The following is a 13,062-nucleotide window of genomic DNA, read 5'->3' as shown; positions in this document are numbered from 1 at the left end:
AAGTACTTAAAGAAAATTTAAAGTGCTACTGCAAGTGAACACATGAATGATAAGAAACTGAAACAACCAGGCCAGGCGTGGTGGCACGCACCTGGCCAACATGGCAAAACCTGTCTCTACTAAAAATACAAAATTTAACCATGTGTAGTGGCACGCACCTGTAATCCCAGCTACTCTGCCGGCTGAGGCAGAAGAATCGCTTGAACCTGGGAGGCAGAGGTTGCAGTGAGCTGAGATAGCACCACTGCACTCCAGCCTGGGCAACAGAGTGAGACTCCATCTTAAAAAAAAAACAAACCAGCCTTGTTACTGATATGGAGGTTTTAGTGGCCTGGCTGAAGATCAGACCAGCCGCAACATTTCTCTAAGCCAAAGCCTAATCCAGAGCAAAGTCCTAACTTTCTTCAATTCTATCAAAGCTGAGAGGGGTGAGGAAGCTGCAGAAGAAAAGGTTGGAGCTAACAGAGGTTGGTAGGTTGGAGCTAACAGAGGCTGGTTCATGAGGTTTAATGAAAGAAGCCACCTTCATAACATAAACGTGCAAGGTGAAGCAGCAAGTACTGATGGAGAAGCTACAGCAAGTTATCCAGAAGATCTAGCTAAGACATTTATCTTCAGTGAAGGTGGTTATACTAAACAACAGATTTTCAATGTAGATGAAACACCTTTCTGCTGGAAGAAGACACCATCTTTGATAGCTAGAGAGGAGAAATCACCTCACTGCCTGGCTTCACGGGACAGACTGTCTTGTTAAGGGATAATGCAGCTGGTAACTTTAAGTGGAAGCCAGTGCTCATTTACAATCAATGGACGGCAGCACATCTATTTACAGCATAGTATACTGAATATTTTAAGCCCACTATTGAGACCTAACACTCAAAAAAAAGATTCCTTTCAAAATGTTACTGCTTATTCACAGTCCACCTAGTCACCCAGTAGCTCTGATGAACATGTACAAGGAAATTAATGTTTTAGTGCCTACAAACACATCCTTTCTGCAGCATGTGGATCAAGGAATAATTTTGACTTTCAAGTCTTATTATTTAAGGAATATGGCCAGGCATAGTGGCTCACACGTGTAATCTCAACACTTTGGGAGGCCAAGGCAGAAGGATTGCTAGAGGCTAGAGGTTTGAGATCAGCCCAGGCAACATAGTTAGACTGTGTCTCTACCAACATTGGCTGGGCACAGTAGCTGATGCCTGTAATCCCAGCACTTTGGGAGGCTGAGGCGGGCAGATCACTTGAGATCAGGAGTTCAAGACCAGCCTGGCCAACATGATGAAACCTCATCTCTACCACAAATACAAAAATTAGCTATGTCGTGGGGGGAATCTGTAATCCCAGCTACACAGGAGACTGAGGCAGGAGAACTGCTTGAACTCAGGAGGTGGTGGTTGCAGTGAGCCAAGATCGTGCCACTGCACTTCAGCCTGGCTGACAGAGTGAGACTCTGTCTCAAAAAAACAACAACAAAAAAAGTCCCGGCACAGTGGCTCATGCCTGTAATCCCAGCACTTTGGGAGACTGAGGTGGGTGGATTGCTTGAGGTCAGGAGTTCAAGACCAGCCTGACCAACATGGTGAAACCCTATCTCTACTAGAAATACAAAAATTAGCCAGTCATGGTAGTGGGCATCTGTAATCTCAGCTACTCAGGAGGCTAAGGCAGGATAATCGCTTGAACCCTGGAGGCAGAGTTTGCAGTGAGCCAAGATTGTACCATTGTACTCCAGCCTGGGTGACAGAGCAAGAAAAAAAAAACTAAAACAAACCAAAAAAAAAAAATTAAAAAAACAAAAATATCAACATTAACAGGAGTTTAGAATAAGTTGATTCCAACCCTTATGGATGACTTTCAGGAGTTCAAGACTTTAGTGGAGGAAGTCACTGCAGATGTGGTACAAATAGCTAGAGAACTAAAATTAGAAGTGGAGCCTGAATATGCAACTGAATTGGTGCAATCTCGTGATAAAACAGATGATAAGTTGCTTCTTAAAGATGAGAAAAGAATGTGGTTTCTTGGATGAAATCTACTCCTGGTTATGATGCTATAAACATTGTTGAAATAACAACAAAAAATTTAGAGTATTATATAAACTCAGTTGCTAAAGCAGTGACTTGGTTTGAGAAGATTGACTCCAGTTTTGAAAAGTTCAGTTGTGAGTAAAATGCTGTCAAACAGCATCTCATGCTACAAAGAAATTTTTTGTGAAAGGAAGAGCCTATCGATGTGGCAAACTTCATTGTTGTCTTATTTTAGGAAATTGCCACAGCCACTTCAACCTTCAGCAACCACTAACTACCTTGATGAGTCAGCACCATCATCATCAAGACAAGACCCCACCAGCGAAAAGATTACTACTTGCTGGAGCCTTACATGATTGTTAGCATTTTTTAGCAATAAAGTATTTTTAAATTAAGATATGTTGATTTTTTTGGACATAATGCTATTGCACACTTAATAGACTACGGTATAGTGTAAACATAACTTTAATATGCACTGGGAAACCAAAACATTCATGTGACTCAATATTTGCCTTACTGCTGTGGTCCCGAACCAAACCCACAATTTTTCCAAGGTATGCCTGTATGTGTATTCATAAACAGAGAATATCAATGTGTAGTCAGTTTTAGTCATTTATTCTGGCTTAAAGCAGCTACTGTGTCTTTTTACCTTAGATTAAAATTTTTAAAGAATGTAAAGAATGTTATGTAAAGCTTGTCATTTTCTACAACTATTAAACAAAAAATTTACCTTTCACTGTAATGTTAGGCCACCAAAATATGAAGAGAAGTGAGTTTGTCAGTAGTAATATTAAGCACTTTCTCCTTCCTCTATTCCTTCTCACCTGGTTTTCGAAAATCTGTTAGAAGTTGTTTTTGGCGGCCGGGCACAGTGGCTCATGCCTGTAATCCCAGTACTTTGGGGGTCCGAGGCGGGTGGATCACCTGAGGTCAGGAGTTCGAGACCAGCCTGGCCATCATGGTAAAACCCTATCTCTACTAAAAATACTAAACATTAGCCGGGCGTGGTCGTGGGTGCCTGTAATTTCAGCTATTCAGGAGGCTGAGGCAAGAGAATTGCTTGAACCAGGAGACAGATGTTGCAGTGAGCCGAGATCGTGCCATTGCACTCCAGCCTGGGCAACAAGAGCAAAACTCCATCTAAATAAAATAAATAAATAAATAAATAAAAAGTTGTTTTAGGCAGACATTTGAAAATAGTTTCTACTGAAAATTGAAAATTCTCATTGGAAAAAAATTAGTTCCCATTGACCTGAGGACAAATTAAAGTAAGCAGAGGTTAATGTGTTAGAACAAACGCTTTTGTCTACAAGTTAAAACAAAACAAAAAAACTCCAACTCATAGTGACTTAAACAACAAGAAATCGTTTTATTTCACAGATGAAAGTATACACCTGCTCCAGACATAGTGTGTTTAACAACACGATGATGTCCTCTTGGATCTAGATTTGTCCTGTCCCTCCACTCTGCAATTTTCAATATTGGCTTCATCCTAAAGTTAGTTTGTTCTACTAAGGTTGATTCCTCTCATGACCACCAGAGGCAATCAGAATGATTTATTTTCCTGTTAATCTCTTATGGGAGAGGGAGAACTTCCCTAACTTTGGAATGTAAGTCCCTGCCTTTAATCTGATTGGAAGACTGAAGACATCCTCAGAACAGTCTCCAGAAGATTCTGTTTGCTGGTTGGCTAAATGCTAAGCAATGGTATAGAATGGATGTTTGGGTAATCAACCATAATGTATTCTCTAGGAAGTTTTTCAATGTCTTCAGAGTCTGAAATTGCTTAACTGAAAATTATTTTAAAATAGACTTGCATCTGGTTTTAAACCAATTTTTCCAAATTTCGACATACATAGAAATCGTCTCAATTATGTTTCTTTACAGAGTTTTAATTTGTGGATCTTGAATAACTTTGATAGATTCCACATGAAAATATTATAAATCCTATTGCATTCTCAATTTTGATAAATCTTTGTGTGGGATACAGTTCAGTGAAGTGATCAAAAGTGGAGCTCTGGCTGGGCATGGTGGCTCATGCCTATAAGCCCAGCACTTTGGGACACTGATGTGGGTGGATCTCGAGGTCAGGAGTTCAAGATCAGCCTGACCAACATAGTGAAACCCCATCTCTGCTAAAAATACACACACACACACACAAATTAGCTGAGTGTGTTGGCGGGCACCTGTAGTCCCAGCTACTTGGGAGGCTGAGGCAGGAGAATCACTTGAACCTGGGAGGCAGAAGTTGCAGTGAGCCAAGATCACGCCACTGCACTCCAGCCTGGGCAACACAGTGAGACTCTGTCACAAAAAAAAAAAAAAAAAAAAAAAGTGAGGCTCTAGAGCTACCCTAGTTCAAATTCTAGCTCTACCATTTCCCAGTATAAACAAATTACTTCTCTGTTTCTGTTTTCTTATCTGTGGATTAATAGCCTTTCCACATATGGTTATGATGAGTACTGTATTATTAAATTAGAAAAACACATAAGATATAAGAAATGTACTGAGTAGTATAAACCTTTATTTTTTGATCCTTCTTCTTAAGCTGATTTTAGCGGTGGACTGGTTTCCTAGTTATTCTCTGACCTGTCCTTGGCAATTCCAGTTGTATCTAAGTTACTAAGAAGTAAATAGTATTTACTAAATATGAAAAGCATGAAATCTCTTAATTTTACAAATGTACTTCTTAAATCACTGACTATGAGCTGAAATTTTAACACTTTGACAGGAAATAATTTGACTTAAGGTATATAAGTAGACTTCTACAACTTCAGTTTCTGGCATTATGCTGGATTAGGTAATATAAAAACTCTTCTGCTGTAAAACACCAGGACAATCCTAGATGAAATATAACTAGTTCTTTAAAGACATAACTGAGCTTCTGCAAGAACTAAAAGAAAATCCCCAGGGACCAAAAATGAAAAGTACACTGAAAGCCAGAGGTAAACATTTGAACTAAACTGCCCTGGAGAAGGATACTTGTCTTCCCTAGCCTAGGAAGTTGGATATAAACACCTACTTGGGGCCAGGAATCAGTAGAAAGGTAGAACTTTAAACATTATCTCATTTGATGCCAGGATTCTTCCATGAAAAGATGGACCAGGCTGGGCAGGGTGGTTCATGCCTGTAATCCCACTTTGGGAGGCCAAGGCAGGCAGATCACCTGAGGTCAGCAGTTTGAGATTAGCCTGGCCAATGTGGTAAAAACCCATCTCTACTAAAAATACAAAAAATTAGTTGGGTGTGGTGGTGTGCACCTGTAGTCCCAGCTACTCAGGGAGCTGAGGCAGGAGAATCGCTTGAGCTAGGGTGGCAGAGGTCACAGTGAGCTGAGATCACACCACTGCACTCTGGCCTGGGCAACAGAGTAAGATGCTGCTTCAAAAAAAGTGAGATCTGAGCAGTGGCTCACACCTGGAATGCCAGCATTTTGGGAGACTGAGGCAGGAGGATAAGTCCTTATTTATCAATAATAACATTGAATGTAAGTGAACTAAACTCTCCAATCAAAAGATATAGAACGACTGAATGGATTTAAAAAAAAAAAAAGACCCAATGATCTGTTGACTATGAAAAACATACTTCACCTATAAAGATAACCATAGACTGAAAATAAAGAGATGGAAAAAGATATTTCATGCCAATGGAAACCAAAAAAGAGTCAGAGTCGCTATACTTATATCAGAAAAAATAGATTTCAAGACAAAAACTATAAGAAGAGACAAAGAAGGTCACTATATAATGATAAAGGGGTCAGTTCAGCAAGAAGATATAACAGTCTTAAATATATGTGCACCCAACACTGTAGAACCTAGATACATAAAGTAAACATTATTAGAGCTAAAAAGACAGATAGATTCCAATACAATAATAGCTAGAGACTTCAACACCCCATTTTCAGCATTGAACAGATCTTCCAGACAGAAAATCAGCACAGAAACATCAGCCTTAAACCGCACTGTAGACCAAATGTATCTAATAGATACTCACAGAGCATTTCATCCAACAGCTGCAGAATATGCATTCTTCTCCTCAGCACATGGATCATTTTCAAGGACAGACCATATTTAGGTCACAAAATAAGCCTTAAAATATTTAAAAAACTGAAATAATATCAAGCATCTTCTCTGACCACAGTGGGGAAAAAAAACTAGAAATCAATAACTAGAGGAATTTTGGAAACTATACAAATACATGGAAATTAAACAATATGCTCCTGAATGACCAGTGAGTCAATGAAGAAATTAAGAAGAAAATTGAACATTTTCTTGAAACAAATGATAATGAAAACCTAACGTATCAAAACATATGGAATACAGTGAAACCATTACTAAGAAGGAGGTTTATAGCTATAAGTACACACATCAAAAAAGAAAGGACACCAAAAAAAAAAAAATAGGTGTTCCATGTTCATGGATTGAAAGAATCAATGTTTTTAAAATGTCCATACTACCCAAAGTAATCTACAGATTCAATGCAATCCCTACCAAAATACCAATGATATTTTTCACAGAAATATAAAAAATAAAATAAAATCTATATAGAACCTCAAAAGACCCAGAAGAGCCAAAGCTCAAAGCTGCCCTAAGCAAAAAGCACAAAACTGAAGAAATCATATTGCCTGACTTCAAATTATGCTACAGAGCTATGGTATCCAGAACAGCATGGTTCTGGCATAAAGACAGACACATAGATTAATTAAACAAAATAGAGATCCCAGAAGCAAATCTACGTATCTATAGTGAACTCATTTTCGACAGAGGTGCTAAGAACATACACTGGGAAAAAGTCTCTTCAATAAAGGGTGCTGGGAAAACTGGATATCTATATGCAGAAGAATGAAACTAGACCCCTATCTCTCACCATATACAAAAATCAAATAAGAATGGATTAAAGACTTAAGCCTGTGACCTCAATCTATAAAACCACTACAAGAAAACATTGGAGAAAATCCCCAGGACGTTGGTCTGGGCAAAAAATTCTTGGGTAGTACCCTACAAACACAAGCAACCAAAGCAAAAATGGACAAATAGGATCACATCAAGTTAAAGAACTTCTGCACAGCAAAGCAAACAATCAACAAAGTGAGGTGATAGCCCACAGAATGGGAGAAAATATTTGCAAATTTACCCTCTGACAAGGCTTTAATAACCAGAATGTATAAAGAGCTCAAACAACTCTATAAGAGAAAAAACAATAATCTGATCAAAAAATGGGCAAAGGATTTGAATAGACTTTTCTCAAAAGAAGACATGCAAATGGCAAACAGGCATATAAAAAGGTCCTTGGGCTGAGCTCTTGCTTGTAATCCCAGCACTTTGGGAGGCCAAGGCAGGAGGATCCCTTGAGCCTAGGAGTTTCAGACCAGCCTGGACAACACAATGAGACCTTGTCTCTATAAATATAATAATTTAAAAATTAGCCTGGTGTGGTGGCGTGCTCCTGTGCTCACAGCTACTTGGGACGCTGAGGTGGGAGGATCACTTGAACCTGGGAGGTCGAGGCTGCAGTGAGCCACAGTTGTGTCACTGTACTCCATCCTGGGCAACAGAGCAAGACCCCATCTCCAAAAAAAAAAAAGGTGATAAACATCATTGATCATCAGAGAAATGCAAATCAAAACTACAATAAAATATCATCTCACCCCAGTTAAAATGGCTTATATCTAATAGACAAGCTATAGCAAATGCTGGCAAGGATGTGGAGAAAAGGGATCCCTCATACACTGTTGGTGGGAATGTAAATTAGCACAACCACTATGAAGAATAATAGTTTGGAGATTCCTCAAAAAACATAAAATAAAAGTACCATGTGGTCCAGCAATCCACTACTGGGTATATACCCAAAAGAAAGGAAATCGGTATATTGAAGAAATAGCTGCACTCCCATGCTAATTGCAGAACTGTTCACAATAGCCAAGATTTGGAAGCAACCTTAGGGTCCATCAACAGATGAACGTATGAAGACAATGTGGTACTTATACACAATGAAGTACTGTTCTGCCACAAAAAAATAATGAGATCCTGTCATTTGCAATAACATGGATGGAAGTGGAGATCATTATGTTAAATAAGGCAGGCACAGAAAGACATTGCATGTTTTCACTCATTTGTGGAATCTAAAAATCAAAACAATTGAACTCATGGAGATACAGAGTAGAAGGATGGTTACTAGAGGCTGGAAAGGGTAGTGGAGGGCAGGGGCAGGTGGGGATGGTTAATAGGTACAAAAAAATAGAATTTATAAGACCTAGTATTTGATAGCACAACAGGGTAACTATAGTCAATAACAATTTAATTGTACATTTGAAGATAACTAAAAGAGTATAATCAGATTGTTTGTAACACAAAGGATAAATGCTTGAGGGGATAGATACCCCATTCTCCATGATGTGGTTATTATGCATCGCATGCCTGTATCAAAATATCTCATGTACCCCATAATATATATACCTACTATATACTCAAAAAATGAAAAATAATTTTTTGAAAAGGCTTTTTCAGGCTAGGTGCAGTGGCTCGTGCCTGTAATCCCAGCACTTTGGGAGGCCGAGACAGGCAAATTGATTGAGCCCAGGAGTTTGAGACCAGCCTGGGCAACATGGCGAAACCCTGTCTCTATGAAAAATACAAAAGTTAGCCAGGCGTGGTGGTTCACACCTGTAGCCCCAGCTACTCCAGCTGCTGAGGCGGTAGGATCGCTTGAGCCCGGGCGGCAGAGGTTGCAGTGAGCTGTGATCATGCCGCTGTACTTCAGCATCAGGCAACAGAGCAAGACCCTGTCTCAAAAAGGAAAAATAAAATGAAAGATGCTTTTTCAAAGGAGGAAATTATTTCTTCCCCAAGTAATACCACACCACTTTATTCAGGTTTTTATTGTAATGATCTATTTATATGCCAGTTTTTTTCCACTAAACTGTGAACTCCTTAATAGCAGGTAAGAATTATATTCTTCCACTTTACTTTCAGAACCCATGGAACTCCCAGTAATTGCTTGATGGGTAAATTCATTTCATAAACGTTCATTTCATAAAACGTTCAATTAACATATTTTATGTAGATTATTGACAAATACAGATTTTCTGACACACATCTTTATAGGTGAGATGGAAAGAGTTCTGGAGTTGAAATAAGAATCAGAGACCTAATCTTTAATCCTTCTTTAATCTTTGGTCAAATATAATTCAGCTTTGGGAATCTACATTTTCTTATATATAAATTCTAGTGATGGACTAATTACTAAAATCCTTCACATCTCCAACATCTTTGAAAACTTGCCTTTCCATGAAGTTGATCATTTATCAATTTAATAGATACCTCTTTTTGGTATTAAGATCATTACATTTAGATTTTTGTATTCACTGAAGTTAATAATTGCTGTCTTGGCCAGGCGTGGTGGCTCAGGCCTATAATCCCAGCACTTTGGGAGGCTGAGGCGGGCAGATCATTTGAGGTCAGGAGTTCAAGACCAGCCTGGTCAACATGGCAAAACCCCGTCTGTACTGAAAATGCAAATCTATCTACTAAAAATACAAAAATTAGCCAAGAGTGGTGACACACACCTGTACTCCCAGCTACTCAGGAGACTGAGGTGGGAGAATCGCTTGAACCCGATAGGCAGAGGTTGCAATCACATCACTGCAGTCCAGCCTGGGCGACAGGGAGAGACCCTGTCTGAAAAAAAAAAAGACAAAGAAATTGGCAACCTGGCCGGGCGCAGTGGCTCAAGCCTGTAATCCCAGCACTTTGGGAGGCCGAGACAGGCGGATCACGAGGTCAGGAGTTCGAGACCATCCTGGCTAACACGGTGAAACCCCGTCTCTACTAAAAAATACAAAAAACTAGCCGGGCGAGGTGGCGGGCGCCTGTAGTCCTGGCTACTCGGGAGGCTGAGGCAGGAGAATGGCGTAAAAACCCGGGAGGCAGAGCTTGCAGTGAGCTGAGATCCGGCCACTGCACTCCAGCCTGGGCGACACAGCGAGACTCCGTCTCAAAAAAAAAAAAAAAAAAAAAAAAAGAAATTGGCAACCTGGTGTCGAACCCCTGACCTCAAGTGATCTGCCCAACTTGGCCTCCCAAAGTGCTGGGATTACAGGCATAAGCCACCAGGCCTGGCCAATAATTGCTGTCTTATAGCCACAAGCATGTAACCTTGGATCTACTTGTGAACAGTACAACAGAAAATCAAACTACACTGCAAATTCTTACAAAAATAAAACCTTTTTTGCTTTCTACTTACAGGACATAAAGTAGCATAAATTATCTTTTCCCATCTCATTTGGCTATTCTATAAACTGATCAAATCATTAAACCCTATCAGAGAATCACACAGTAGGGTGCGGTTTGGAGAGTTAAATGAGTCTTTGTTCATGAATAAAATTAAGCCTCGCATTAAAATGTTTTTGGAGCTACATGCACATATAGGAATATAATGCAGTATCGCTTTTTGCCCCACTTTCTTTTTTAGCACAGTGATAGTAGAAATGTCAGAGATCTGGCTTTGCCCGTAATTGTTATTGCTCTTAGACTTTTAAAATGCTTCATTGTATATTTGAAGTTACAAAATATAAAGTTATACATAGAAAATATAAATTTATTAAATATTGGAATTCTTCATATTGTAAATATTTAGATATTATTTGTATAATTGACATTTGATCTTTAAATTTTTTTCTCTTTTCAGATGTTTAGTGCAAAAGAAGTTGAATTATACGTAACTGAAATAGAAAAGGAAAAGGAAGAAGCAGAGAAGAAAAAATCAAAGAAATCTGTCTAATTCTTAGGATGACCACTGGGAACTCTTAATGTTTTGTTTTATTTTACTGCCTGAGGTTGTTTAGTGAAATTTTAGAGGAAAACAGTTACTTTGAAGCATTACATGTAGTACTCGTGTGATGTTTTGAAAATGCCAGATCGGTGGCTGTCTTCATTCTACTACATAGTCAAACATAGGTTTATGTGAAGATTTGCTTTGAAAGGGAATTTCAGTAATTGTTGAGAGCAGTCATAATTCCACATAAGCCTGAGACTCTATAATTTGTCCAGTGTCTTACTTATCTTCATATATGCAAATATAATTTTTAAAAATTTTTAATTAAAAAATTTAATAATTTGGTGATGTTTGAGTATTGACTATCAGTTAAGGACATAGCTATTCCAAATAAACTAAATATAATATGGAGTTGCATTTCTCAAAGAATGACAAAAGCATCCTTATTTAAGAACTGATGAGTTCTTAAAATTTTGTCAGAGCCTTCTTCATTTTACAATATTTCATTATTTTTATTTTACCTTTTTCATTTTACAAGTTGCAATATACTGTTTTGTTCATGGAACAAATGTAGGCCGAATTCAAACATGCAATTAAAGTATGAGAAGAGCTTCTAAGGGCATCTTAACAGGATGCTACATGAAAATAAGGAAATAAATTAATACATGTAACTTTTAGTTTAGATTTTTATTTTATCTCAAGTATGTCCAGTGTGTTTGGTTTGTTACATGTTCCATGAAATATCTGAGTATTGGTATTGTGGTAGGCTTATTGGGGGAACAAGAAAAATATAAAAAGTGATCTCTGCCCACAGAGGATTTAATCCAAATGGTCCACAAAAGGAATGTGCTTAATTCTTATAGTGAGTTTATATTTTTGAAAATAAAGGCTAGTAAATATTCTTTCTATTGTTTTAATTAATTGTTTATTTATTTCAGAGGTGAGGTCTCACTATGTTGCCCAGGCTGGTCTCAAACTCCTGGCTTCAAGCAATCCTCCTACCTCCATCACCCAAAGTGCTGGGATTACAGGCTGAGCCACTGCACCCGGTCTTAACGTTCTTTTTTGAAAACAAGGAAAGAGGTTGAGATTTTGCAGAGGAATGAAAATAGTAGGGGAAGGCCAGGCGTGGTGGCTTATACCTGTAATCCCAGCACTTTGGGAGGCTGAGGCTGGCGTATCACCGGAGGCCAGGAGTTCAGAACCAGCCTGGCCAACATGGCAAAACCCCGGGTGGGTTGGGGTTGGTTTGGGGATGAAACTGTTCCACCTTAGATCATCAGGTTCTCATAAGGAGCCCGCAATCCCTCGCACTTGCAGTTCACAACAGGGTTCACACTCCGATGAGAATTTTGTTTGTTTGGTTGGTTGGTTGTTTGTTTGTTTGAGACAAGTCTCGCTCTGTCACCCAGACTGGAGTCAGTGGCGCAATCTCGGTTCTCTGCAACCTCCGCCTCTTGGGTTCAAGTGATTCTCCTGCCTCAGCCTCTTAAGCAGCTGGAACTACAGGCATGTGCTATCACGACCAGCTAATTTTTGTATTTTTAGTAGAGACGGGGATTTTGCCATGTTGGCCAGGCTGGTCTTGAACTCCTGGCCTCAGGTGATCCACCCACCTCGGCCTCCCAAAGTGCTGGGATTACAGATGTGAGTCACCGTGCCTGACCTCCTATAAGAATTGTTACTGCTGCCGCTGATCTCACGGGAGACAGAGCTCAGGTGGTAATGCTCGCTCCCCGCATACCCCACTCACCTCCTGCTGTGCAGCCGGGTTCCTAACAGGCCACGAACTGGTACTAACCCACGGCCCTGGGGCTGGGGACCCGCAATCTAAGGGATATGGTTGCAATTCCATCCCTTATTTTTTTACTTGACAAGTACTCATACAATACCACAGTCACTGCATGCCAGACACTGTTTAGATTTCTTTGCAAATATTAACATTTAATTATCTTAACAACTCTGAGACAAGTTTTACAATTTATGCCCATGGTGCTGATGCTTATAGTGCTTTGCCACCACAAGTGTCCATCAGAATGGAAACATTTTTCATTGCTCACCAATCTCTCCCTCACAAGGATGTATCATGAGAAGGAAGAGGTTTTTTTGAATCTCACTAGCTTTATTACTCCTGTGACTCAGTTCTTCTTAGTTATCAGAGTCTAATTGGGTTTAGCTCAGCTGATTTATTCTACTTTGGAAATCATAGCATTGTTTTGGTCAGGTTTCACTGATCCGTACAAAATGATTTTCTGTTTAATAT

General features: G+C 39.3%; 1 protein-coding gene across 2 annotated transcripts in view; it reads left to right on the top strand.

Annotated features, from left to right (window-relative positions):
- The window catches only part of LOC105465333 (proteasome 20S subunit alpha 8), a 57,691-nt gene extending 45,990 nt beyond the window's left edge, over positions 1-11,701 (top strand). For both annotated transcript variants that reach the window (XM_071085521.1, XM_011713745.3), the window contains exon 7: positions 10,713-11,701. In XM_071085521.1, the coding sequence (XP_070941622.1) occupies positions 10,713-10,805 (93 nt within the window). In that variant the 3' untranslated portion in view covers positions 10,806-11,701. The remainder of the gene's footprint in view (positions 1-10,712) is intronic.
- Positions 11,702-13,062: the final 1,361 nt, after the last annotated feature.

This window comes from Macaca nemestrina, chromosome 19 (assembly GCF_043159975.1).
Source record: "Macaca nemestrina isolate mMacNem1 chromosome 19, mMacNem.hap1, whole genome shotgun sequence".
NCBI classification, from domain to species: domain Eukaryota; kingdom Metazoa; phylum Chordata; class Mammalia; order Primates; family Cercopithecidae; genus Macaca; species Macaca nemestrina.
This window is presented reverse-complemented; position numbering and strand designations above follow the sequence as displayed.